Here is a 27,833-nt window from a genome sequence, read left to right as displayed (position 1 = left end):
GATACAAAAAATCCAGCCCATTGGCAAGAAAATACTTCTCCTTAAATTCTGTATGCTATCATGGTACAGAATTAGGCTACAGTGCCACATAGGCCAACCAAGTGTAGAACCAAATCCACAAAATACTGGTAGACAAAGCAGCAAAAACAGGGACAATATTCAGCAGACAGGCCTTTCTACCCACAGCTCAGCATGTTCTGCCATCTGAAAAGCAAGGCCTCTTGTCAAGCTCAGCTATTTCCCTTCTCCGTGTATTCTAGCACCACTGATACCCACTGGTATCCTCCTGTAGAGTGCCATCATATTGTCATCATCCAAAGGAAAAACCCACACAGCAGAGCATACAGCACTACACCCATGCTCCAAATATCCGCCTGAAAAACAAAAAGACAAGCTTACAAACCTGAAGCACCTCAAATGGCTTCCTGACAGACTGGATTGTCTGCCCTTGCCAAAGCCCACATATAGCCCATGAAAAGCTGGCTCTTTCCCTCAGGAAAAAAAGCCTTATCGTCCCAGAGAAAGCATATAACCCTCATTCAATTGCCCTTCCACTCAGCTTAGAGCACTACTAAAACCAGCATCTTCACCTTAGCTCATCACACTGCTGCAGTTCCTTTTACAAGGATTTCACTGGCAAAAATGAAATCAAAGCCGTCACAAGGGATTTAGCACAGTTACGTGTTACTGGCTACGAGAGCTGTCAGCACAGTCACCTGTCTGGCTTTGCTGCTGTTCTATTTATGTATAGGCACAACAAGGTTCAGACACCTCACAGTGCAGTTCTCACTTTGACTGTAAAGAAAAAGGAGGCTTGAAAAGCAGCGTGTGGAAAACAAAGAAACAAGAATTAGAACAACAGTGGGGCCATGGCACTTGTAGGAATTGCTCCGCCTTTAACAGCGATTCAAGAAGGATGAGGGCATTCCAAACCAGACCAGTTTGGACAGATTAACAACTGCAAGTAGTGGGTTCCAAAATTCCAGACATGAAATCAAAGCTGGAAAAACTCTTTGCATTTACATCTCTCAATTTTTAGTACATTGTGCATTACAACGGAAACAATTCTTCACATACAACTTGGAAGCTAAAGACAAGTCTGACAAAACAGACTGCACAAAAATGATGGATAATTAACAGAGCAAATTGCTCTTTCAAAAACTTAGTAATAGAAAGAGATCTCTGAAGTTGCTGTTCTGTAGAGCACCAAAGCAGTCGCTTGAGGCAGTTCAGGATTAGCCAGAGACAAACCAGCCAGCTGTGAACTGAGACCAATTGCACTTTTCTAGTCTGTGGCCACTGACAGCTTCTGAGAGCTACCAAGCAATGCAACCTAGCAGAATTCAGAAGGGAAACCAAGAGAGCCTACCTGAGCTCCACTGCCTTTAAATGCTCTGTGGAGAGGGAAGGGAAAGAGGGGAAAACAAACACCGCTCTACATCCCTCTGAGCCAATAGACGCTTTGCCCTGGATTAGCTCTGGTGCTGCATAAGCTGGGCTTCCACAGAATGTGTTCAGGTGGTAATAAAGGCCTCCCTGGAATAACACAAAAAAGAGAGAGAAACGTTTGCTTTAACAGAGTTTATGTCTTCTGGTCATAACACTTCAGAAGCCTCAGAGGCTTCTTCTCCTGTGCATATTTTCATTCATCTTATATTTTGCTTTCATTCAATGTGACCTCTCTAGGCAAATATTGTCTAACACCATGAGTATCACATAAATGTGCAGATCTCAAGCTGCTCACTTATCTAGTACCCTTGGCATGATGCTTTATTTTCCTCAGCTGATCATCTAGATTGTGCCTATTGATTGTGCAACAACAGCCTGTTGGTCTCGATTACCTGTGAGAGACTCTAAATTTGGCCAGGAAAAATCATTTGAGGATAAGTAATTATCTGGGACTCAGTAAGTCTTCCCATGCTTTCATAACAGCAGAGATACACACACACACAAACTCGTGGAACCCCACTGCTTTGCACAATCCTGTGCACACTCACGTGTGTCATGCACTGATTTCCCAGCCAGTCCTCGTAGGGTCTCTTACTTAGGATGGGAGTGCAGGGGAGCAGCCAGAAGCTGTTTGCATTCCCTGCTGTCTGCTGGGCAGCTTTGCTGGAGATGCTTGGGTTGCTTTGTTTTTCCTTGGGAGGTGGGAAGGAGCTTTGGGTTGGAGGCACATCCCGTGCCAGAGCATCCCGATGGCACGTGTGTGGCACTGATCTGCAGCAGAGGAAGGGGAGGAGGTCCCAGCACAGCTCTGCACCATGCTCTGCCACACTGGGCAGCTTGTTCCTGGCTCAACAGCGCCATCAGACAAGAAGCAGGGAAGGAAATCAAGGATGGGGGGTACTATCAAACGCAGTTAGTGCATGCCTGTGCAAGACAAACAGACCCAGAGCTTGCAGGCTGTTCCTGCTTTTGTAGCATTTGTGTGCTGTAGCTGAGCAAAAGGTTCGGCTGCTTGAATCTTCTTCTGCAAGAGCCGCCTACCGGTAAATGTCTGCGGGGATGTACTCGGTGTGCACTTCTGAAGCCATTTGAGAACCTAGTCGTTCTTGCTGCAGGACCCCTGTCTTCTGTTAAAAGCTGAACGGTCCCCAGAGCACCTGTTTCCATCAGCTGCCATCATCCAAAACTGCCAGCCTTCTTACAGTCACCTGGCCCAAACATCCCTTTTGCTCTACACTTGATTCCTGCAAGAGATGGGAGCTCGGCACTCACACCATCCTTCCAACACCCCATCCCAGCAGCAAGGGATCACAGCGCTGGCACAGCTGAAACAAAAAGGGTGTGCGAGTTTCCTGTTAGCACTCAGTGTGAACAAATCTGAGCAACTCACTGAGCAACACCGTGAGCCCCCACTGACCTCAGCACAGGTCAATCTGTAACCCCAGCCTTCCCCTATCCATGTGCACACGCACACCCATTCACCACCCTCCCTGCTTTGCACACCCCCATGCACGCACTGCATCGTGTGCCCTCCTTTGCATTCACAGACGTGCGCAAACCACCCCTGGGAACACGTACGTGCCTACACCTTCCACAAACACCCCTTTGTGTGCACCTGTGTGCAACCCAACTCCTCAGCACACGCACGCGTTTGTGCCACCCTGTCCACGCACTCACCACGTGCCCTCCAGCACCCAAGGATTGTAGAGATGCTCCAGACTGTGCCAGAGATGGAATCTCAGAGTGCTGGGACATGATTGATCACTAAGGAAAACACTTGGAAGCATATTCAATCTGTGGAAGCTGAAATTACTGGGCACAGTTAGCTTTCCTATGGCTCAGCTGGAGGAGGCGGGTGCTCTCGTACATCTGAGACACTCGCACAATGTTGGGATCATTCTGATGGAAACTATGTCTTCAGATATCATGGTTAAAACCATCCAAGATGATCATGCAGAGCCTTAGCTCTTGAGCAGCACTTCTTCCCCACCCTTCACTACTCCAAGCAGCTCCAACAAACTTCTCAGAAGAAATCCAGGCCAGCACAGACCTGGCAGACCAGAACCAAGTGCAGCTGGTGGGACGGCAGTGCCCACTCCTTGCTTCCACCCTGCTCCAGCAGGTTAAGGAGTCTGAGCCTCACTGGCCTTTGACAGCTCAAGACTTTCAGCACCTCATGCCAACATTTCTCACTAAGATACACCTCAGGCATTGAATTCTCTTCTCACTACCTCCTCCCAGTCCTCCCCTAGGAACAGAAACCATTCAGATTCTACAGCAAACTACAGCATTTACCCTGCAAGAGCACACTGAACCACCTGCAACAATGAAACATGGTTTTGGAGAGTGGGTATGAAAACACACCTTTAGACAGCTGTCTCCCTGTAGCCAAAAGGAAACCAAGAAGGAAAAGAAAAGTCCAGCCTGAAACATGCCCATGCTACTAGCCCAGGTTTTTCACAGTCAATGCAGAATCCATCCTGTTCTTGAGGTAACAAATGACCAGTGGGTCTCCCTTTGCTCCACCCCTTCTCCTTCAAAGCCCGAAAAAGAAAGAATAAACAAGCAGAAGAAACCCAGACGTACCTTTCCACACACAGAGCAGAAAGTGGAACAGCAGTTGTCTCCTTCCTGAGACATGGTGGGGAGCATCCCAGAGGAAGCCCAAGTTCTTTGCTTCTCTCCACAGGGGAACTCTTGCACTCTTGGCAAGAGCTGCTTTGGTTCTTTCTTCAACTGCTTCCATCACCAGAATCTCCTTTGGAAAAGGAACCCTAGAGAAAGAATCAGCAAATGAAAAAGAATGAGCAATAACCACTTCCCCAGCATTCTTCTGACATGCAATTAATACTCTTGACTCGGGCAAGGTCTTAAAATCAGCTGGTTACAAGAACTGTCCCAAAATATATCCAGCTTCTGTACAGCTGCCGTTATTTCTGACAGCGAGTGTAATCACAGAATCATAGAATGGCCCGGGTTGGAAGGGACCTCAAGGATCATGAAGATCAATCACCTCCCTGTCCCTGCTGGCCATCCCCTCTTCTGATGGAGCCCAGGGGACCATTTGCTCTCTGAGCTGCAAGAGCACGCTGATGGCTCACGTTCTGTTTTTCATCCACCAGGACCCCCAGGTCCTTCTCTGCGGGGCTTCTCTTAAGGACTGCTCCTCCCAGGCTGTACAGATGCCTGGGATTCCTCCAGCCCAAGTGCAAAACCTTGCACTTTGCTGTGTTGAACCTCATTAGATTCACCTAGGCCAACCTCTCGGTTGAGCTCCCTCTGAATGGCATCCCTTCCTTCCACTGCGTCAGCCGCACCACTCAGCAAACAGCAGAGGGTGCACGCGATTGCATCATTGGTGTCACTGATAACCATGTAAAAAAGCACTGGTCCCAAAACAGACTCCTGCATGACACCACTTGTTATTGGCCTCCACATGGACATAGATCAGCTTGAACCTCTGATTAATCAGCTGAGGCAAGTGTTGGGTCAGCTGTGGGAGCACAGGTGAGAGTAATCTAGCTGTGCTCCCAGAAGGGGTGGACCTGGACTCCACCTCCTCTGAGACCTCATTTAAGGGCTGACCACCACTGAGGCAGCATCTCTTGGACATTGCTCCCCAGTTGAGACTGCCTCAGCTTTCTGGTCAAGGCATCAACGTTGGTGAGTTTTCCTTTGCTAAAAACCTTTGTCTATTTACCACCATCTTGGTTAACATCTTTTTATTAGCCACCCTTACAGAGATCATAAGGGTTTGGGCTTTCAAGCTCTCAGCAAGCATTTGGATCAGCCAGCTTCCTGCTGGGGAGCCCCCTGCATCACTGCTGCCTCCTCTGGTACTGTACCCGCAGATGCTTCAGAGCTCATTAGCATGGACTTCCTTCCTCCCCTCAGCAGCTGCTCCTGCACTCACCTTCATTCCTACTCAGATACCGGCCGCTTCCAGCACCAGCTGACCTGCAAGACACAGAAAGGAAAGGTGGGAGTCATGCAAACGCACAAGCCCAAGGCTGCATCACCACCACATATGGCAGCCTCGGGAAGTCAGCTGCAACTACAACCTTTGTCAGAATGGAAACAGGTACCATCAATTCAGTGTGACTTCTGAACTCATTGCCACCATCAGAAATAGGCACTGAAATCGCTCACTTCACTGCAGCTGGTTACATCCAAATACTTGCAGATGGCGTCATCTGCAAACTTGCTGAGGCTGCATTTGATTCCACTGTCCATGTTGCCTACAAAAATGTTAAATAACACCGGTCCCAACACCACCCTCCACCTGGAGACTGAGCTATTGACTGCTGCTCTCTGAGTGTGACCATCCAGACAGTTCCCTATCCTGCAACTGGTCCATCCATCAAAACCATTTTTCTCCACTTTGGTGACCAGGATGTCATGCTGGACGGGATCAAATGCTCTGCACAAGTCCAGGTAGATGATGTCAGTTGCTCTCCCATTATCCACTGATGCTGTTACTCCATCATGAAAGGCCACCAAGTTTGTCAGGCATGGCTTGACCTTGATGAAGCCATACTGGTTACCACCAATCACCTCATCTTTATTTTCCAAACTATGCCAAGGAGAACGAGACAGAACTCTACAATGTCGTGTCACTACAAACCTGTCTGAACCATTGGCTTCTCTGCATGCTCATCACTAGTTTCTCCTTAGCTTGTGTGCCCACAAACAATGTATGGGGAATGTCAGCCACAAATCTTACCTAGGGGACATCTTTCCTTCAAAATCCCTTGAACATCACACAATCCCTTTTACCTCTCCAGGTCTGCACTTATTTATGTCAGAATCAGACCGTATTTCTGTGCTGCTATATCCTTTTCCTTCTGAAGGGTCTGGATACAACTTGGATTAACATCAGGAGAAGAGTTCCTGCATAGAATCATAGATTTACCCAGGTTGGAAAAGACATTGAAGATCATCAAGTCCAACCACAGCCTAACCAGTACCCTAACTCTAAAAACCCTACACTAAATCATATCCCTGAGTACCACATCCAAAAGGCTCTTAAACACAACCAGGGATGGCGATTCAACCACCTCTCTGAGGAGCCTATTCCAGTACATAAAACCTCTAGTACCTAAATCTCTCTAAAAGAGCACAGGTATTAATCTGACCAGAAAGGTTCCTGTTTGTTCATAAAATGAGCCTTTTCCGCTCCATCTTGCATAGACCACTGGGCACAGGGTAGCTGGGAGACCACAGAAAAAGTGGTTCTGTGAGCAATAGGGAAACTACTGCCTAATCCAACTCCTCCAATCTCTGCACTCTGCCAGGAGGGACATGCCTAAATAGGGTGGCAGATACACACAGGAGATAAATATTTCCACTTCCCTCAGCCAACACTGCTCTGAATATCTATGGGACACGCAGTTGGATGAAAAGGCATTTGACAAAGAAGGAAAAGAAAGAGTTTAATCTGCTGTGTCATTCTCTCAGTAGCCAGAATAACTAACCCTCGCCAGTGTTAGTTCAAAGAATAGGCAGATTTTATCTCCTGACAAGAGCAGTAATTCAAAGAAGCTGGTATATGATCCAGTATCCTGCATATTCACTGCAGGCAGGCAAAGACATTATGAGATAAGGGAGATCTACACATCACTTGTTATGAACACCTCATAAAGATAAAACCACACACAAGAGGAGAGTTTATGAAGAGGACCACTCTTGGACTGCTTTCCAAGAGGCATCAATTAGTAACTCTCTTCGCTCATTTTTCACACTACTCTACAGTGTCCTCCTGAGCCCCCTTACTCCTGTTGCCAACTGCTGATGCAGGGAATCCTGAGGAACCAAGGATTCATAGTTGTTCCATCAGTAGTCCTTGGTCAGCTCTCCCTCCCTGCCTCTTCTGTTTTGATCCCACTAACCAAATTTTAGTTAGTCTGAAAAGAGGATGGAAACCTCCGCAGCAATTAGTTTCTAAATGTCTTGCAATGGGCAGCTTGTAGGAGCCCCATCTCAATGCCCACAGCACAGGAGGCAGGACTGCTTAGCCCATGCACTAGTGCATTTACCAGCACAGATGTAAGCCCAGATCTATGCACACCAAATACAGGCTCTCAGTTTGCACAAGGAGGCATCCATGGAGCTGAAGTATTAGGCAGATATTGTGGTGGGGCAGCAGTTATTGAGACGCCAGACAGAAAGGACACAGATAACGTGGCAACTCAGCTTTACCATTATGACTGATGATGGAACATCTAATTTCAATGCTCAAAAGAGAACTTCCATATAACTGGAAAGAATGAAATTCACAGGGGAAACCACACACAGACACACACAAAAGCAATACAAAGGAGATGAAGGATGGTTCACATACTAGTGATTCACTCTGAGACGCAAGCAAATGAAAGAGTATCCCCAACCATTTGCCTCCCCAAATGCTAAATATATAAACTCGTTGCAGTGATAGCTCTGCCAGACGTGAGTCATACACTGTAAAACCTTATGGGGTCAATCAGTTTAACGTCATAAATTCATTACACCAACAAAAACAGACCATCGTGTCCAGGCTGGTTCATTTCAGCTCTTCAAAGCTGTTGGTAAAACTGCCTGAGAGCTGAAATGCTTACCAGCAAAAGCTAAAAACTGTAAATCAAATGTAATAGGCTGGCTTTGTCTACTGTATAGAAATGATGTCTGAAAAAAAGAAAAGAAAAAAAAAAAAAAAAGAACCTAAACCAGAACAAATGGAATGGCTGCATAAAACAGCCAGTACTGAAACAGCAACCCAACCTGGTTGCAGAATGAGAGAGAAAATGAGAGTTCACCAAAGTCATGGGACAGGACACATGTTCATGTTCATGCTAACACTGAACCCAAGTGGCCACATGAGGACAGCATCTAGTAGGAAATCAGAAAAAAAGCATCCTTTCAGACGTCCCTTGGGAAGGTGGCATCTACCAGGGCACAGCAGACCCGTGTGTTCAGTAACCAGTCTGATGCTTCAGAGCCTGGTGATGAGCTACAAACTGGGGTTTAACCAATGCAACACATGGAGGGAAAATCTGTCTTGAGCATAAAGAAGAAAGAGAAAGGTATCCAAAAGGACTAACCAAGAAGTGCCCAAACTGCCCATGAAGCATTTCTTCCTGTGGTGCAAAATACCACAATAGGATTTATTTGCTCTTTCAGTTAAACATACCATGAACCTTTAGGATAGCTGATGTCTTGTCTTCAGCTGCTTGGCATGTGCATGTTCCCTGATTTTCATATTCTCACTAGTGAATAATCAGACTTCTCTTATTTCCCTGGGAAGTAATGCCCACTTCTTTTACTTTGACGGAGCTCCTTCCCATCCTAGAAAGGAAAATATCAAGTCAGATCTCCATTAGTCCTTCCATCTCTGCACTGAGCAAAGGGAACCTTCAGATCTATGCTTAATTCACCCACTCCCCTAGAATTAATGGAACTGTGCTTACTGGAACATATGCTGAAGCTTAAGCACAGTGCAGTGTTTTCAACATGTAGGAATGGCTATAGAACTTGCATAAATTCTGGCTGACCTATGACAGCTTAAAGCACTGCGGAGGACTGTTAACAAGCTCGTTTGGACATCACCTTGAATAAATGACGTTATCCCCAAGTAAGGGAAGGAACAGCTGAGCACCGCGGAGGTACACAAAGGGCCAGAGCAAATTCTCACACTGTCAGGTGCAAAGAAAACTCACATTTCACCCTAAAACCCAGTTCACAACAAGGCTACAAAATCCTGGCTGAGAATTTCTGTGTTAGAGTTGAAGCTCAAGACTGTACTGTACTCCAACCAACAACATTTTGTGCAGCAAGACCTCAGGAGTTCACAATAAACCCAAAACAAACTTCCATTTCTACTTGATAAATGAACTCAGGACATAATAACAAAGAGTGCTGATCTGGGCAAGTAAAAGAGCATAAAGAAAAGAGAGCAATGCAAAAGCTATCAAGCAAAAGCTCAGACTCGCATCCCTTGGAAGTGAAATTAAAGGCTCTCATTCATTTCCAGAGAAGTCAGAAAGGAAAATACCATTACATGCCATACCTTGAACCACTCGATGTCCACCTTGGGCCTGGACAGCTCACACTCAAATGTGACCCTGTCCTTCTGAGTGACGCTAATGTCTGCCAATGGTTTGCTGATTTTCACAGGCAATTCTGAGAAGTAGAAAGAAGAATGTGGATTTAGTTGGGAATGAGGTCTCTAGGAGCATCTGGCATAAGGAATAATGAAAGGCAGTGCCTACTCTCCATGCTTACTAGAACTTGTCATTAACAACAAAAAAAACTATTGTTTTGAGCCCATTATCATTACTTGTGCTAGGGACAATAACGTTCCAACAATCCTCTTGTTATTTGAGGGATACTCTGGTGGCAATGGCCCAGTGCATAACATTCTTTGCAGCTGGAAGGAAAGCTGGTTCTGCTGTTCAAGTAATCTGGGACAGGAGCAGATAATGACACCTTGCACCAACCAATACCTGTCACAGTCAGCCTCCCCGATGAATTCATGCCTTCTGCTTTAAAGGAAATGAGTCCTGCATCTTCAAGAGTCACAGAAGAAAGTGTCAAGGAATGTTTCTTCCCCTGGACACCCATCGTGATATTTGGTGCAGGCTTCAGCCGCACGCCGTCCTTCTGCCAAGTCCCTTCCACATCCTCATGGGACACCTCCACCGAAAAGGTGACAGTTCCCTTCTCAGGGAATTCCAGGGGCTGCAGACCTTTCACCAGCTTCATCTGCCACACTGAAAGACAATGGGGACAGGTTGGAGATCTCACACCAGCAGCTGAGAAATAGAATCATCAAAGGAATCAGAGAAAGGTTTAGGTTGGAAGGGACCTTTGAGATCACCCAGTTCCAACCCCCCTGCTGTCGGCAAGGATGCTTCCTTCTACACCAGATTGCACAAAGCCCCCATCCAGCCTGGCCTTGAATGCTTGAATAGCATCAGGACTTCCAAAACAAGTTACTTCCCTCTTCCTCTCCCAGGTACAGTATCTGCCAATTAAGCAACAGCCTTTGCAAAGAAGAAAACTTGCTCATAACCAGGTCCATGGGTGCTCTTAAATGGATCCTTCCAGATGGAAAAAACATTTCAGGTGGCCTCCTAGATTTTACCCCTTTTTGTGTTACACGCAAGACTGAAAAAAAAGTTACTTTTGCAAAGTTCTTCTTGTCATAAGGAAACAAACATTTGGGGAATGGCAGAACCAGGTAAAATTTTCCTTCACGTCAAGAAATTTGAAATATCACTCACATGTTCTTGGTGTGCTTTCTGCTATGATTATTTGGACTAATTAAGCTTTTCCCTGATGAAAGCCTAGAAGTATATCACAAGAAGGACCAACTTACCCATGACCTTTTATTTGTCTTACTCAAGCATCTTCTCCTGACCATAACTGACAATAAAAAATTCAGCCAGACTACAGGTTTGAGCAGCTGAGTTGTTTCTAGGATCTCCTGCAGTCTCAACCTTGGAACACACACTTGTCTTTTGAATAAGTGTCTCTTATAGTGCAGTAAAACAACAGGTTTTCACACGGCGATTCCTCATTTACCTTGATCTGAAATCATTCTCAAACCATGCAGGATCAGTCCAGGGAGAAGAGGAGGAGAGGGGAAGGGAAAGGGGAAGTCCATGGTCCTCTAAAATCAGGCTTGTTAGCCTAAAGCTCAACAGCAAATAGTAGTCCACTTCCCCACATTGCTAGACTCCGAGCATTTAAAGAACATCAGCTGACCTCATGATGAGCTCTAACACAGCCAAAGGAATTCAAATATTCAAATATTCCCTCAGGGGGAATTGTGGCTGTTCCATGCCCACAGAGTAGAAGACAGCCAGTCTTCCTCTCAGCCACATAAACAGCTGCTTAGTGCTCCCAAAGCGAATGCTCACCAGTTGTTTCCAACTTGAAGGTCATCTTCTGGCCAGCAGCCTCGCAGATGTATTCTCCAGCATCTTTCTTCTCCAGCTGCTCCACAACCAGACGCCGTGTTTTGTCCACAGATTCCAGTCTGAACTTTCTGGAGGAGGCAAGCAGTCTTCCATCCTTGTACCATTTTACTTCGGTTGGATCCTGTGCTACTTCACAGCTGAGGGAGGCACTTGCTGCCAGGGCAGCACTCACCTCTTTCTGCACCTGCTCCTGGTTTATAAACACAGGTTTTGGCTCTGAGGGAAAAAAAGAAAAACAGAAGGACTGAAATGAGACCATCTTGCAGGTTTGTATGTGCAGGTTGGAACAGGTTTAGGTTACCACTTGTGCCCAAACTAATAGCCTTCACTAGAGAATATGAGCTCTTCTGTTGAAACAAAGTGTCAAATCTAGGCAAGAAAGAACCTAGGAACTGAAGGAACCAAGAGGGTCCTTGAACACCAGTCCCATGGTTGCAAGTCACTATGCAAACATATTTAACCCAAAAGAACATCTGACCTGCAGGCAACCAAAACCTGAGTTCCTTTTGCTTAAGACCCACTGTGAAACATCAAAACACATAAACATGTGATAGTCAAACCACTGGCTGCCTTTTCATGACACAGAACAGTACTCCTGGCTTCCTGAACAGACTCCTCATGGCCTCTACCATTGCCACAACTGTGACTGTCAAAGGCACAAAGGAAATATGCTCACCAACGCAGTCCTTTGTTCTTTGTGTGTGATTTGCAGATATCTATCTTACTTTGAGCTCTGGGAATAGTCAGCTCTACCAGGTCTCTTACTGTGAGTAGCAGACTCACCTATCCAGATGCAGCCTCCAACATAAAGGCATAGTAAAAAGGCAGTGTACTACTAGGAGAAGTTCCTGCTTCTCCTGCCATGAAAGGCTGCACGTAGAACATGCACTCCAGCCTCACTGCACATACTTACCTCAGTCAAATGTTTAGGTGAACAAGAATTACAGTTTGGGATCTCAGGCACAGGAGAGATTTGAATAATATTTTGAATATTGCTTCCATTGTACATATATCAGTAATTATTATTCTACAGACTGACTGAAACAGGTCTTTGTGCCATACTGAAACCAAATACTTGCTACAAACCCAGGCAATCAAGTATAGGGAAAAAACCTCAGCACAGACTACTGCACCTGGATCACTGTATAATAGAAACTAGATTTTACTTTACTGTTCTCTGCTGTATTTCAGACAACACCTGTCTTACCTGTGACATGAATCTTGAAGGTGAGTTTCTGGCCAGCAGCCTCGCAGCTGTACTCCCCTGCATCTTTCTTCTCCACCTGGCTCACCACCAGCCGACGCTGTTTGCCCTCTGACTCAGCCTTGAACTTCTTGCTCGAGGTGATCAGTTTCCCCTCCTTGTACCACTTCACCTCCGTCTTCTCCTGGGCCACCTCGCAGCTCAGCGTGGCATTTTCTGTTGGTGCAGCCTTCACCTCCTTCTGCACCTTCTGCTTGTTGATAAAGGCATCCTCTGCTTCTGGAATTGAAGGCAAATGGGCACATATAAGACATGAATCTTTTCTACACAGCCTTCCCCAAATGCCCATATTAGTCTTTGGACTGTACCGTTGAGGACAGCTTTCCCACTCACATTTCCTGACAGTGCTATGAACTGAATGCCAACATCTGAACTATATCAATTGCCAGTGAAGAACTTCCTCCCTGCCAGACCAAAACAGCTTAGATAGCCCTAAACTTGTTTTCATTTCCACCAGTATCATGTTCCAAAATCTTCAAAAAGAAAAAAACACCCCTTTCCCCACTGTCCAGCAGCACACCAGAATACGCAGTCATTGAAAAGTCTGTTTCATACAAGGGGACAGGCATTACATTGTCCAAACAAGCTGACAGCTGTAAGTTGCTTTGCCAGCAAAAGCCAGGTGAGGGTCAAGGTTAAATTCTGTTTGTGATTAAGTCATAGTGAGGAAATGTATTTTTCTCACCTACTTATTTCTGAAAACAGTTCTAATATCTCCTGAGTTTTCAGAGGCAGTAATAAAATGGTTTCCTCTATGGAATCATAGAACGGTTTGGGTATAGAAGGAAGCTTTAAAGATCATCCAGTCCAACCTCTTGCCATGGTCAGGGACATCATTCACTAAATGAGGCTGCCCAGGGTCCCCATCCAGCCTGGCCTTGGACACTCCAATGATGAGTCACCCACAACCTTCACTGGACAATCTGTTCCAGTGTATCACCACCCTCATCATAAAGAACTTTTCTCATGTCCAAACTGAGTCTACCCTCTTCACTTTTGAAACCATTGCCCCTTCTTATGTTGCTATAGACCCTGGTAAAAAGCCTTTTTCCACTTTCACATCAGACTCTCCTAATAAATAGAACGCCTGTCTTCCTCCATTTCTGGAAAGAAAAGCACCAGCTTGAAGCCTTTCTATTTTTAAGCATTTCTTTTGTACCTGCTATAGAGAAGAAAACAAAAGAAAATACGGGAAAACCTTCATGGTTGCAGGTTTCTTTAATTTAATGGAAACCACCAATGCTGCCTTCTAGCATTGTGACCAAATGCTGTCTTTGAGACTATTTAGGAAGAAGCATTTGCAGGGGTGTGCTTGTGCCCTGAAGATATCTTTAATATTCTTTAATTTCCCCTGTAATTATTGACTTTTTTGCTATCATTGCATCTACTTGAGATCCCCAGGGAAACTCCCCAGTTATTTCCAGCCTGTCTTAAGCTGAGGCTACCCATGTCCTCTGTGTTCATACCTTCAGAAGGCAAACAGAAAAGTACACGAATTAAACAAAACTTAAGCACCGTCTACATCACTGAATGCTGGGGTGGAATGTGTCAAGCTTTCCCCTCCTTCTTTGTTGGGGGGTTACAATACAGTTCAAACAATTTCTCTCACCCGTTACATCAATCCTGAAGATGAGTTTCAGGCCAGCAGCCTCGCAGCTGTACTCCCCTGCACCTTTCTTCTCCACCTGGCTCACCACCAGCCGACGCTGTTTGCCCTCTGACTCCACCTTGAACTTCTTGCTCGAGGTGATCAGTTTCCCCTCCTTGTACCACTTCACCTCCGTCTTCTCCTGGGCCACCTCGCAGCTCAGCGTGGCATTTTCTGTTGGTGCAGCCTTCATCTCCTTCTGCACTTTCTGCTTGTTGATAAAGGCATCCTCTGCTTCTGGAATTGGAAAACATTGGGTAAAATAGACATTAGATATGAACAGCTTGTGACTGGAAGACATTAAAAGTTGCTTCTATGTTGTATTGGGCCATTTCCCGGAGCAACACTGCTTCACAGTGTTTATCACACATTATAATGCATCTCAGCACAGTCCCTATGGTCATCCCATCCCGTTGGGTAGTATTTACTATCAGCTGGGACTCCTAATTTTCAGATTTCTTCGAATGAAGACAATGACAGATCTTCATCTGTGTGTCTTTTTGATATTGCTCCACTCTACACTGGAGATCAGCCAAATACAGCTCAATTATGAAGACCTCAAAATCAGGAAACCATAGAAAATTCAGAGCAGAAAACCATTTTTTGACTCTACCCAATGGCAATGATATAGCCCTTAATATGGTGAATAAATACTTGGCCTACATTGCATTTTGTAGCTCAGTTTTATGCATAAATCATGGTTTTCTACTCTCAGCAACCCCAGATTCTTCAGAGAACTGGCTGAGGTCATCTCCTCTTAATACCTAACACATATAGAAGAAAGCGTTTAAAGCCCACCTTACCATTTGTGTCAACAAATAGAGTTAGCATCAGAAAGATATCAAGTGTAATTAGTTAAGCATACACACTTCAGTTAAGGTGATTCAGTTAATCACCTTGCTAAGTCGGATCGATTAATGGCTTCATCTGAAGAAAAAAAGAGAAAGTGGTTTACATCCTGACTCAGGCTTATTCAGCACAGCATGAAGATACAGTTAGAACTGATTGTAATGTCTCTGCTCATTACATTTGGGTGATCGAGTTTCACCTCTGGAGGTACTCACATACAAACATCTGCTTGATTCTCCTGTGTAAGGAAAGAGTAAGTTCTATGCAGACAGTTCTTATTTCTTTTAATCAATTCTGTATTCTGCACATGTTCTTCTGAAGCTAAAATGAAGGCAGCTAAGTAACGTGTTTGCAATACATGAACAAACCTGTTCAACACCTTGTCTCTAAGCTAACAAGCAGCGTTTGATGAGCACATCAGTATTTCATGCCCTTCATTCCATCCAGACAGAACCTGCCTGAGGAGCAAGCTGATGGCTGTCAGCTACAGGCAGACCTAGCTTAGTATTGCAGTTCTTAGAGCAACAACTGTTGCTTTCAGTCACTGAATATACCAAGGCCAATTGCTATGACAGGCACATTTATGGCATCAGTGAACAAATAATGCGTTAAAAATTGTAATAGACAGGAGCCATGTATTCTTTTAAAACTAGGTGACCAAAGAAGAACAGTCCCTCTAGAGTCAAGCTGTTAAGAACTAATAGCATCAATCAGTATCACGTAGATAGATTACTTCCCAGACCTAAGACCATCTTGTGACCATTTGGTGCTATTAATTAAGCCCTCTTGATGGCTTTTTTGTCTGAGCCATGTGACATTTTGTGATAGGAGTTACTGCTAGTGTTCCCTTAACCCTACACCAAAGTAGGAGGTATCCATTCTCAGGGAATCATGCAGGCTTCCTCTGTATTTGATGCTCACAGACAGCTCTTAGCTTAGCTCTCATCCAATAATGTTCATCAAACAGTTCAACTTGTCCTTTGGGGATGCCTTTGTTCTGCATCAACCAGTTCCAAAGGAGTCTTCTTGGCTTGTTTTAGATCAGTTTTTCAACAGATAAAGCCAGGGTCTTTGAATTACAAAGTGAAATTGCAGAATGCATGATTCTCAACCCAACAGAACGGGAGGTGGGATGCAGGGTGAATACCTGAGCCAACACCACCTGCAAGCAATCCTTCAATATCTTAGGATTCTCTAGCCATCCCAAATCCAGTGTTGTGCTTGATCTATCATCTCTGCTGAGTTTTTAGCTAGCTGATGGTGAGCATCATGGTGGTGATGGGTGAGCAGTCAGACTAGAGGGTCTTAATCAACCTTAAGGATCCTGTGATCAGAGGAACGTGAATGTGCTGTTAAAGGTCACAAGTGCTGCACTGCAGCATGAGCATACACAGCGACAGGCTTTCAGTAGAGCTTCAGTTCATAAATGAGGACTGGGTTATGGAAAAGAGGCTCAAGATACACACCAGAAAACACATCTTAACGCCAGGTTCTGTGAATGCAGCCAGCTGAATTTCACAGATATTGAATTTCAATGACAATTTCTTGTGTTATTTTACCCTCCAGCTCCACCCTGAACAGGAACATGTCAGTGACAAGCATTACTCCTCCAGGCTTGACCTGACAGTGCTTTACTTGTACTATGAGCTAATGCCAGGAAGAGCAGGAAAAGAGTTTCATCCACGTGCCTTCTCCTTCCTTAGTAAAACCAGTGTGAAACTGCAGCCACGTCAGGCTGAAGGAGACGTCTCAGATGTCCTGCCTGGATGCAGGAGCTCACGTGTCAGAGGATGTCTGGCACGTCAAGTCTCATGGCAGTGCAGTGCATGACAAACTGCAACAACACTTTCCTGTGGGCTCCTTTGGGCACGAGGCCCAGCGGGTGACACACCTCTGGCTGCAGCTCTTCAGAGCCTCCCAGCAGCCACGTGATGCCCATGGGAGAGACACAGCTGACCCGCACAGCAGATGATTTACCAGCTCGCTCTGATTTACAGCAAGAGAAGATACAAGTGGCGATGCTGAATGGTGAAATACTGCGAGTGTGTGGCATGGGTATAAGATTGGTGAGCCTGAGGATGTTCAAAGTCAGGCTGGACAGGGCTCAGAGCACCTGATGGAGCTGCGGTGCCCCTGTTCATTGTGGGGGAATCCAACTAGCTGACCCTTAAGGGTCTCTTCCCTATCTATGAGATACACAAAAGCTGATTCTGCAGTAACCAAGCTACCAACAGCAGTTGCTTGTCTTACAGCTTGCCAACACAGATTTTAAAATAACAGCATTGATTACTCATTTGATAGTCACATTACAGTGCAAAGCACATGGAAACGTCCACCAGCTAATTCAATTAATTCTGGGGGCAGACCTGCCAGTATGAAATATTATGCTAACATGACAAAGAGAGAGAAGAAAAGCAAAATTAAGACTAGCTGACAAGCCTTGGCAGGAAGTTCTGCTCTCCATCAATTTAGTCCCATTATTCAGTTCTGTTTGGAGCTGTCTCCATGCCTCTCTGCAGTTCGTTCTTTGAGAAGAAGCAATTAAGTAAGCTCTCCAATGCCAAAGTGCATACACTACTCTAGGGCTTTGTTGTTTCTCCATGGACCAACAAGGGTGACAAGCCAGCAGAATATGATGAAGAACCTCATGCATACTCAGTGTAAAAAAGAAAAAGGCAATTGTTGCTGGGAAGAAGGTGCATTTGCATTTGTGTCATCTGCAGAGGGTACTGCAGAAATGGAAAGTCTTCCACTGGAGCAAACAAAGGGCTCTCATTTATTGCAATCAAGGCCCAGCGTGTGGATCTCAGAGATCAAACCTACACCCTGAAGCAAAACAGACTTTCCCTGCGTGGGAAAGTTCAGTTTCTCTCTACATCTGTGTAAGAAAAAGCCCACCATGGAATGACAGCTAAGTAAACATCCCTGTGACTCTTCACAGGTCTCTTCTACGTTTGGGATCACTGCTACAAAAAGAGCTGTTGACATCATCTCTCGTGGCCACCCTGAGAAAAGAGCAGGAAGGCTGGGATGCTCTTTTTCCTATCTTTCCCTAGATTTCCTCTATATTCATTTTAAGGACGAATCACAGGACAGAACACAGAAATCAAATGGCTCTACAAAGCAGACTGGCCAGTTCAAGTCAAAACAGCCACTGAAAACACCCCAGATGCTGTCTGACAACAGCTGGACTGTCGGGGAGTCAGGTGAATGCAGTCTGCTGGCCCTGGGCAGGAACAGGACAGCCCAGACTGTCACATACCTTTCAGTGAAAGCTGATAGAGCATTTTATCCCCCTCAGAGATGCACTGACAACTTCCAGCATCATCCATTGAGACGCTGTGAATTTTCAGGGTGTGTTTCTTCCCCACAACGTGCAGTTCCTATTTTTCACTGGCCTTGAGCTCCTTCCCATCCTTCATCCACTCCACAGTAGCGCCCGTGTCTGAAAGCTCAGCCTGCAGTTTGGCTTCCTCACGCAGCCGAGCGGAGATCTTTTCTACATCTTTGCTCTTATTGGTAAATCTCACTGCAGCACCTGTCAGGAGCAAAGGCCTCGTTATTTCAATTGATATCAGGCTAACGTGGTCAATGTTTGCTGCAAGGTCTCTGAAAAAGTTCTGCTAATTTCAGATTCCTGCTAATCAGATTCCTGAAGCAATCTGGTTCAGATACCAAGCAGCTGGGTAGATTGGCTTACCCTACACTCCGTGCTATCATGTTTAGGTCATTACTCACGTCAGTCCAATTTCAGGTATTTGGTACAGTCAGTGAATGCCTGCAGCCCCAGTTCTAATCATCAGATCACAGCAACTATGCATTGACTGTAAGAGGAAAGGAGAAGGATCAAAGCAAATACCTCTCACTCTCATCTTGGTGCTGACATCAACATTTTCGGCAACAAATTTCACTTCTGCTCCATCATCGTTCTTGGGGACGTTCTTTACGATTAGGCTGTGAGTAGTTTGGGTTCTCTTGATGATGCAGGTCTCGCTTTCCTGTAAGACTTTACCACTGAGGTACCAAGTGCCGCAACACGTTGTTGTAAGGTCAATAGTAAACATGGCATCCACTCCAGGTACAGCTTCACCAGTTGTTAGGGGGGATTTCACAGCCAGGACTGGGTCTGAGGAAGAACATGAATGTCTTAATGCTCTTTAGATGCAAGTCTGGTATCTCATTTAGAGATGGAAGATTAAATCATAGGTACATTTCTACTTCTCCCTTTGCATGAATGCTGGAAGAAGCACTTCTGTGCTTAAGATCTGTTACAGAAAGTTCTGCCTCTTGCACATGTGAGATATCAAAAGATAAGGATATTCATGTCTCTGTCACAGAAACATAACTCGTATCACTTTAGTGGTAGCTGGAGGTTGATATGAGATAGGAGAATTAGGAATAAAGGAAAGCCTTTGGTGTGTTAATGCACTACTATCCTTAAAGTCAAAGGAAACATCTTTAGGGAACCAACACAGCTGCTCAGCACACATTGACCTATTTCCATTGGGGTTTTTGAGCTGACCAAGGTGCACGCTCCCTGGGAATTCCAGAGACGGGCTCTGTCCATGCGCATTGACTGCAGACACTCGGAACTGATCATCAGCCTCTTCAGACAGATTGCTCACCGTGAACTCTGGGACGGGGACATGAGACTCGTGGCACCTCACCCAGGTGAAGCCAGTTAGTTTCTTGCGTTCCACAATGTAGCCATCGACTGGAATGGGGCGGTGCATCTTCGGAGGGGACCATGCCAGCGTCACTGAGGTTTCTGTTTTATTTTTCACCACGGGGTCAGCTGGGGGCTGGGTGGGAGGTTTTCTGGGAGCTGAACAGAAATAAATTTCAGAAATATTAGCATAAGGTCATGTAGGCTGGAAAAGACCTACAAAGACCTTCAAGATCAGCAGACTCAACTTTCAGCATGACCTACTGAGTCCCACCATTAACTACTGTGGTACCTGAGGACATACATGACAAGCTTATTCCTGCAGGTATTTGCATAGTGAATATATTCACCCTCTGGTTGCTTTGGAACATTTTAGAGGTTAAAATCCCATCAGACTTTTCACTATGTGCAGCCACTGATACAGGCAGGAGGCTGGGAATTACCTGATGGGCTCTAGTTACAGACTACTGACACAGTAAAGGATTGATTTCATTTAATTTTGGCCATCAGAAAGTTTGGTGTCTGGTTTAAGTCACCCGTCTAGACTCCAATTATAATCATATGGAGAACAGCACATTCAGGAGAACTCATCTAATCTTAATAAACCTGAATGAAATCACAGAATCATAGGATCATGGGAGGGCTTGGGTTGGAAGAAACCTTCAAGATCATTAAGTTCTAAACACCCTGCCATGGGCTGGCTGCCCACTAACCAGCTCAGGCTGCCCATCACCCATCCAACCTCGCCTTCAACACCAAGAACAGGCACCCACAGCTTCTCTGGGCAGCCTGAAATGGAAGCAATGAGCCACATGTTGAAGATACTCAAATATTCATGACTGTAGAGAGAGCCAAATACTCCATACATATTGCCTGCCTGGTCAATGGCATTAAAATGCCAACAACAGACTCATCCAGCTGATTGAAAACGGTGTGAACATGGCATACAGGATTCTTCCAGCAGCTAGTTAGATCTGCAAAGAGTAAAAATAGGAAATCTCAATGCGATACAATTTTCCCTCATAACATAAACAGACACATAACTGCTTTGGGGTGCACTGTTACCAGCCTGTCAGTTGCTGTTGGTCAGTGCTAGATGCCAAAGGCCCCACTAACATGGCATGAAGCCGAAAGCGAGACGCTGGAATCAGATCTCCTGACCTTACCATCAGAAATCGAGATGTCATATTTTGCTCAGAGGTGCCTGCTTGTAGGAGGGACAGCTTCCGAGCTTTTTCTGCTCCAGGAACCAGCTCGAGCTTCAGGATTTAAACAGCAGTCAGAAATTAAACTGAGCTTTGTCACCTCCATCAAATAGAAGGAGTGGTTGGGTGGTACAGCTTTCCAAATCACTTAGAAACTGTCACAACAATCAGATGCCTACCTTTAATTTTTAACTTGTTAATACATAGAGGTTAATAGCATCAGAATGCCCCAAGCACTTCAGATAACAGGACAGCTGTAAACCCTTCTTTAAGGATTCCTTTGTTTAACCACTGAGTAACTGTAATTCAGTGGTGCTGGTGGGAGAAGGGAAGTCCTAATCTTCCCAGATGGTGAATAGAGTTGATGTTCACATGCAGACTGGTGCTGCAGCAGAGCCAGAAACCACTCATTTGGGAAACACAGCACCAAGAAATTAATGTGAATAGCTTCATAAAATCAGGCAGCTTCACCCAAATTTCATGGCAGGTCCATTATTCTTCCTATTTTCAGGAAGAAATGTTTTCCCTTATTCTTGTAGTTTCATTTTCTTTTCCTTTCCAGCAAGCAGCTTTGTAGCTTACAAATTGTTTTCTAATCACCTCCTGGTGTGGACAAATCACTAACCCTGTGTAAAACATCAAACAACCTCCCTGGGCAGCCTGTTCCAGGGCCTAACCATTCTCCTAGTGAAGAACTTCCCCCTAACATCCGACCTAAATCTTCCCTCCTTCAACTTAAAACCATTTCCCCTAGTCCTGCTATTGTCAGCCCTTTCCAAGAGTTTACTCCCCTCCTGGGAGTAAGTTCCCTTCAGGTATTGAAAGGCTGCAATGAGGTCACCCCGCAACCTTCTCTTCTCCAGGCTGAACAAACCCAACTCTCTCAGCCTGTCCTCATAGGGGAGGTGCTCCAGCCCCCTGATCATCTTCGTGGCCCTCCTCTGGACCCTTTCCAAAATCTCCATGTCTTTCTTGTACTGAGGGCTCCACACCTGGACACAGTACTCCAGATGGGGCCTCACAAGAGCAGAGTAGAGAGGGACGATCACCTCCCTATCCCTGCTGACCACCCCTCTCCTGATGGAGCCCAGGATCCCTTTTGCTTTCCGAGCTGCCAGAGCGCCCTGCTGGCTCATGTTAGGTTTCTCATCTATCAGGACCCCTAGGTCTTTTTCAGCCGAGCTGCTCTCAAGGACAACTCCTCCCAGCCTGTACAGGTGCCTGGGGTTCTTCCGGCCCAAGTGCAAAACCTTGCACTTTGCCGTGTTGAACCTCATTAGGTTCACCCGAGCCCAGCTTTCCAGCCTGTCGAGGTCTCTCTGAATGGCATCCGTTCCCTCCACCGTATCGACTGCACCACTCAGCTTGGTGTCATCAGCAAACTTGCTGAGGGTGCACTCCATTCCCTCATCGATGTCATTAATAAAGATGTTAAAGAGCACCGGTCCCAAGACAGACCCTTGAGGGACGCCGCTCGTTACCGGCCTCCACCTGGACATAGAGCCATTGACCACCACCCTCTGTCTGCGGCCTTTCAACCAATTGCTTATCCATCGAGTTGTCCACCCATCAAATCCACTTCCCTCCAATTTGGAGATGAGGATGTGGTGGGGGACCATGTCAGAGGCCTTGCTCAGGTCCAGGTAAATGACATCGGTCGCCCTCCCTTCGTCCACCAACACCGTCACTCCATCATAGAAGGCCACAAGATTAGTTAAGCATGACCTTCCCCTGGTGAAGCCGTGCTGGCTGTCTCGGATCACATGCTCGCTCTTTATGTGATCAAGCATGTTGTCCAGGAGGACCTGTTCCACCATCTTCCCAGGCACGGAGGTGAGAGTCACCGGCCTGTAGTTACCCGGGTCCTCCCTGCTCCCCTTCTTGTAAATGGGAGTGACGTGACCCTTCCTCCAATCATCCGGGACCTCACCTGACAGCCACGACTTCTCAAATATGATGGAGAGCGGCTCAGCAACCACCTCAGCCAGCTCCTTCAGGACCCTGGGATGCACGCCATCTGGCCCCATAGGCTTGTACTCATTCAGTCTAAGGAGGCACTCTCGGACTTGCTCTACCCTTACAGTGGGGAGGGATTTACCTCCTTGGTCCCCACATTGAGGTTTGGGGATGCAGGGCTTAGGGACATGAAAAAGACTAGAATCCTGGCAACCAGTGAAGACCGAGGTGAAGAACTCATTCAGCACCTCAGCTTTCTCTTCATCTGTTGAAGCCAGTTCTCCTTTTAAATTAACCAAAGTAGGTACGCCCATTTTGGCCTGTCTCTTCTGGCCAATGTACCTGTAGAAGGTTTTCTTATTGTTTTTCACGTCCCTCACCAAGTTCAGTTCTGCCTGCGCCTTGGCTTCCCTGATCCCACGTCTGCAAGTCCGGACGGCATCCCTGTATTCTTCCCAGGTGACACGGCCTTGTTTACAGAGCTTGTACGCAAAGCCAAAATCTCAGATTACTTTTGGAGTTATCAGATCGCATGTGCAAACACTCATTGGTCAGGTCCTGTAGAGGTAACTGATTACCTCCTTAGACAGGTTTGATGTTTTACACAGGTTTCCATGCAATGCAGAGATACATTGTGTTGAGGCCAACACCAGGGCCTACAAACCCTTCACAGAATGAAGGAAAGCAGTAAAACTCCCGAACACCGCACTGATTTCCAAGCCTTGGTACCCCCAGAGAGATGGAAGGGAGGGCTTTCAGTATAGCATTGTATCATCTGTTATAAGTCATTAACTGAAATTTCAATATCTGACATAGACATTAAAACATTTTAAATGAGGAGTGTGCATCTCTGTAGGAAAAACAAAGATACAGTATTACACATAAAATACAAGATAAATCACCAGCAGCAATAATAAAAGACAGGCTGAAACTCTCAAGTTGACACTGAACATGACACTTCTTCAAAACAATGGCTCTGTTTTATAAATGACAAATTAGCCATTGCACCTGTCTGCTGGGATTAATACCAACTTGGTAACTGTTGTTCTGAGCTCATTACTATATCCAAAGTCTTTGCAAAACAGGCTGTCTTGTTCTACTCTCAAAATAAAATCAGTCAATCTATACATGAATCTGAAAACATATGAACCAGAGCAATTCCAAGTCCCTTTACCTTCAAACACTTATCCTGGATGTTGGTTCTTCCACTGGACTAAGGCTACACACTATCCTGTCTTTCTTCTTGTCTTTTGAGTATGCTAAGGTGCTCGTCTGAGATCCAGTCCATAAGAAGAGTCAGGAGTCCATAAACTTCAGAGTTCAGTGGTAGCTGTAATATATTCACATATATTCACAAAGCTATTTCAGCTTTCAACTTGATGATCTTATAAACCTCTAACCTCGCTCCTATTTAGAAATGCTCTACCAGAAACATAAAGCCCATTTTTACAAAGCTCTTATGTGTCTCAAACCCTTACTGCAACAAAACATTCACAGCCAAAACAAACTAGTTTTACACAATCTATGGGAATCAATTCAGAAGCTGTCTAAAGGCTTGCTTCATATATTCCCAAACTGAAGAATTCTTATGTTGTATTTTTCTGCATAAGAGTACAAGCAAAATGGTGGGCAATCCTGCTGAATCCGCGGACCGATGCCGGTACCACCCCAACCCCTCCCTGTCCCCAGTGCCACCCACCTGGTGCCTCAGGCCTCTGTCTGGCCTGGGGTACCAGGTGTCTGGGGACAGGCAGCACAGCAGCTCCCACCTGGGGGGCTGCCCCTAACTGCGGGGCTGCACTCACCGCTGCTGCAGCTGCTGCCTGGGGGGCTGCACCCACCGATGGCTCCCCCCGCTGCCCCTGGTCACTGCTGGGGACATCCCCTGCTGGCAGGGACGCTGCTGCCCCAGCAGCGCATGGGGCTGTGGCCTGGGGCCGTGCCCCATGCAGAGCCCCCGCAGCCCGCAGGCACCTGCCTGCCGCAGGCCCCCGGCCGCCCCGGCCCCCCGCCACTTCTTTTGCAGGTACCGGCACTGCAGCAGCACGTGCTCCCCGTGCCCTGCACCCTGCCCGCCAGCTGGGAGCCGCCCATGGAACCTTTGCAAGACGCCGTGCTGCTCATGGAGGACCAGGGGCACCCAGCGCCCACCCATGGCTGCCCCCATCCTGACACGGCTCTGCTCACCTGCAGCGCTGCCACGCCGCAATCAGGCCGTGAGTTCAGGGGCTGCAGAGCGGGCGGCTGGCTGTGGAAAGCTGCCGGCATTGCCCCACTGGGGATCTTCTGGCTTTTCCAGCAGGGACAACAAGCGCAGGCACCCTGCAGGACACAGCAGACATGGATCATCTGCTGGCATGGATCGACCACGGTGAGTTTGTTGGCATCAGAGCTGGCCAGGCTTGGTGGTACCCAGTGCTCCCAGCTGTGGGAGAGCTGCCAGCATTGCCCCACTGGGCAATGGATTTTCTTCCTTCCCCAGAAGTCACATCCGAGACGGCCATCCTGGACGACAGCACAGACTTTGACCAGCTGCTGACGTGGATCAGCCAGAGTGAGTTTGGGGGCAGCAGAGCTGCTGAGGGGGCGTCTGCACCGAGTGGCCGAGTGGGAAAGCTGGAACTGCCCCACTGGGGATTTTCTTCCTTCCTTTTCCAGAAGAGACACCCAGCAGCAACAGATGTGAGGACGACATGGAAATGGAACGTTTCCTCACCTGCATTCTTGGTGAGTTTGTGGCTTACAGAGGTGATTGACGGGTGGCTGTCTGCACCCAGCAGGTGTGGGAAGGCTGCCATCATCCTTCTGCTCTGGGTGATGCTCTTGCTTTTTCAGAAGCGACGAGTGCTCTGGAGGTCCCCCAGCACAGCCAGGGCCTGCCTGCAGTCACAAGAGAGGGGACCAAAGAGAACGAGAACAACACAGAGCACCCTGATTCCCTGGGAGCCAGCAGGGAGCTCAGCAAAGAGCCCAATCCTGAATCAGGGCTCCTCGCAAACCCGCTCTGGCGGCAGCCAGCATCCCCTGAGCTGCCTGAGCCGACCCCCCTGGCTGCCCCCGCACCTCCGTCGCCCCGCACCGCAAATCTGATGGAAGAGGCGCGGCGGAGGCAGCCCCGGGTGCATCTCAGACGCCTGGCACTGCCACCCGGGTGCATCTCCTGCCGGCTGGCAGACAAGGACAAGCAGCACGGGGACAGCAGCCAGCCGGCCAAGCACCCCGTGCCTCCTCTGATGCAAACTGGACAGCTCATGGAGGAGGCACAGCGAAGGCAGCCCCGAGTGCTTCTCACCCGCCTGGCACTGCCCACCCCCCTGGCTGCCCCCGCACCTCCGTCGCCCTGCACTGCACACCTGATGGAGGAGGCACGGCGGAGGCAGCCCCGGGTGCTGCTCAGCCGCCTTTGACTGCCACCCGGCTGCATCTCCTGCCAAATGGCAGACAAGCAGCACGGGGACAGCAGCCAGCCGGCCAAGTGCCCAGCACCCACCTGCACCAACCACAAGAGGCCAGAGCAGCGGGCACAAGCAGCACACTGGCAGCCAGTGTCCCCGCCACAACCAGGAAGCCACCGCGCTGCCAGCATGTTCCAGGCCACAAACACCGGCGCCAGGCGGAGCTGCCTGTGTCAGCACGGCGGCCGGCAGGAGGACTCGGTGCCCATCACACCCCAACAGCGGCTCCAGCGGGAGCGGACCAAGAAACCGGCCCACTTGATGGAGCAGGAGACGTGGCCGTAACCGACCAAGGCGCTTCCCTGTAGCCCTGGGCTCCTGGCCGGCCCCCACCACACACAGAGAGCAGCGGCAGTGTTCCAGGGGCACCAGCACCAGCCCCAGCCCTACCCCTCCCAAACTGGGCTGTCCACAAACGGCATCTTGGACTGGGGCACTGCGGGGCTCTGAAGCTGATGGACCGACAAAGCGTTGCACTGTCAAAGCTCCGGGATGGGAAATGCTGGGTGGGGGGTGGGAAATGGTTGGGGGGGGAAGGGGTGGGAATTCTTGGGGTGGCCAATATTAGGGTGGGAATTGGGGGTGGCTGGTGGGTGGGAATCAGGGGTGGGGAATTTTTGGGGTAGGGGAGTGGTTGGGGGGCGGGAGTTTGGGGTGGGAATTCGTGGGAATTGGCGGTGGGACCTTTTTGGGGTGGGCAATGAAATGGCTGTACTCTGCTACTGGTGGGGTGGGAATCTGGGGGGCCGTTGTAATACCAGAAGAATTTTACAGAGCAGCAGCCATGCATCAAGAGAAGGGCTTCACAGAGCAGCAGCTGTGGAGGGAGAAACAGCATGAGAACCAAGGACACTTCTAGGAAAAAAATGAGTATCTCGCAGCTTTCAAGGGGGGTCTTTGACCAGGCGTTGTTATTGCAATAGCTTTCCTTCAATTAGTGTGTTTGGTTTTTAAACGCCCTCATCTGTCTGCTATAAAAGCATGGCTTTTCGGGCAGTCGATGGACGCAGCCATATTTAACCATATTGCTGTCTGGCTGTTTGTCCTAGCACGCTGACCTTTTGCCTTCAGGTTTGCCAACTACTGTCTCAGAAACCAGAGTTATTAGGCATTATCCAGGTTATCGTGTGCTTCTACTAATTTAATAGATTGGATGTGAATCCATTGGGGTCTGATGTGACCAATGGTGCTGGAATCTGCGGGAATAATCATTGAATGTATTTGTAATGCTCGGTTATGATGCTATTACCTCTCTTATATCCAACTAATTTGGATTTTTCAAATATGACCACGCATCACTTGAGAGGAAGGCGCACGCTCATAGAACTGAATGGGAGAGTTGATTTCATTTTCCAAGCAGGTGTTCCACTTGGGCTCTGTATCAC

At 47.3% G+C, this 27,833-nt stretch overlaps 2 protein-coding genes across 2 annotated transcripts; one reads left to right on the top strand and one right to left on the bottom strand.

Moving 5' to 3' along the window:
* Positions 1 to 1,514: 1,514 nt before the first annotated feature.
* Positions 1,515 to 24,437, bottom strand: LOC146755956 (obscurin-like protein 1). The gene is made up of 5 exons (XM_085525115.1): positions 24,420 to 24,437; positions 24,221 to 24,323; positions 14,279 to 14,554; positions 12,666 to 12,888; positions 1,515 to 1,536 (listed from the first exon to the last, which is right to left on the bottom strand). The coding sequence occupies exons 1-5, from the start codon at positions 24,435 to 24,437 to the stop codon at positions 1,515 to 1,517; spliced, it is 642 nt and encodes a 213-aa protein (XP_085381241.1).
* A 205-nt stretch (positions 24,438 to 24,642) lies between these two features.
* On the top strand, positions 24,643 to 26,722 carry LOC146755955 (uncharacterized). The gene is made up of 5 exons (XM_085525072.1): positions 24,643 to 25,209; positions 25,293 to 25,364; positions 25,476 to 25,547; positions 25,652 to 25,720; positions 25,829 to 26,722. The coding sequence occupies exons 1-5, from the start codon at positions 24,648 to 24,650 to the stop codon at positions 26,398 to 26,400; spliced, it is 1,347 nt and encodes a 448-aa protein (XP_085381198.1). The 5' UTR covers positions 24,643 to 24,647; the 3' UTR covers positions 26,401 to 26,722.
* Positions 26,723 to 27,833: the final 1,111 nt, after the last annotated feature.

The sequence above is a fragment of the Coturnix japonica genome, chromosome 29 (genome assembly GCF_054131305.1).
Source record: "Coturnix japonica strain WE chromosome 29, WE-NBRP24, whole genome shotgun sequence".
NCBI classification, from domain to species: Eukaryota; Metazoa; Chordata; class Aves; order Galliformes; family Phasianidae; genus Coturnix; species Coturnix japonica.
The sequence above is the reverse complement of the archived record's forward strand: the minus strand, read 5'-3'. Positions and strand labels throughout refer to the sequence as shown.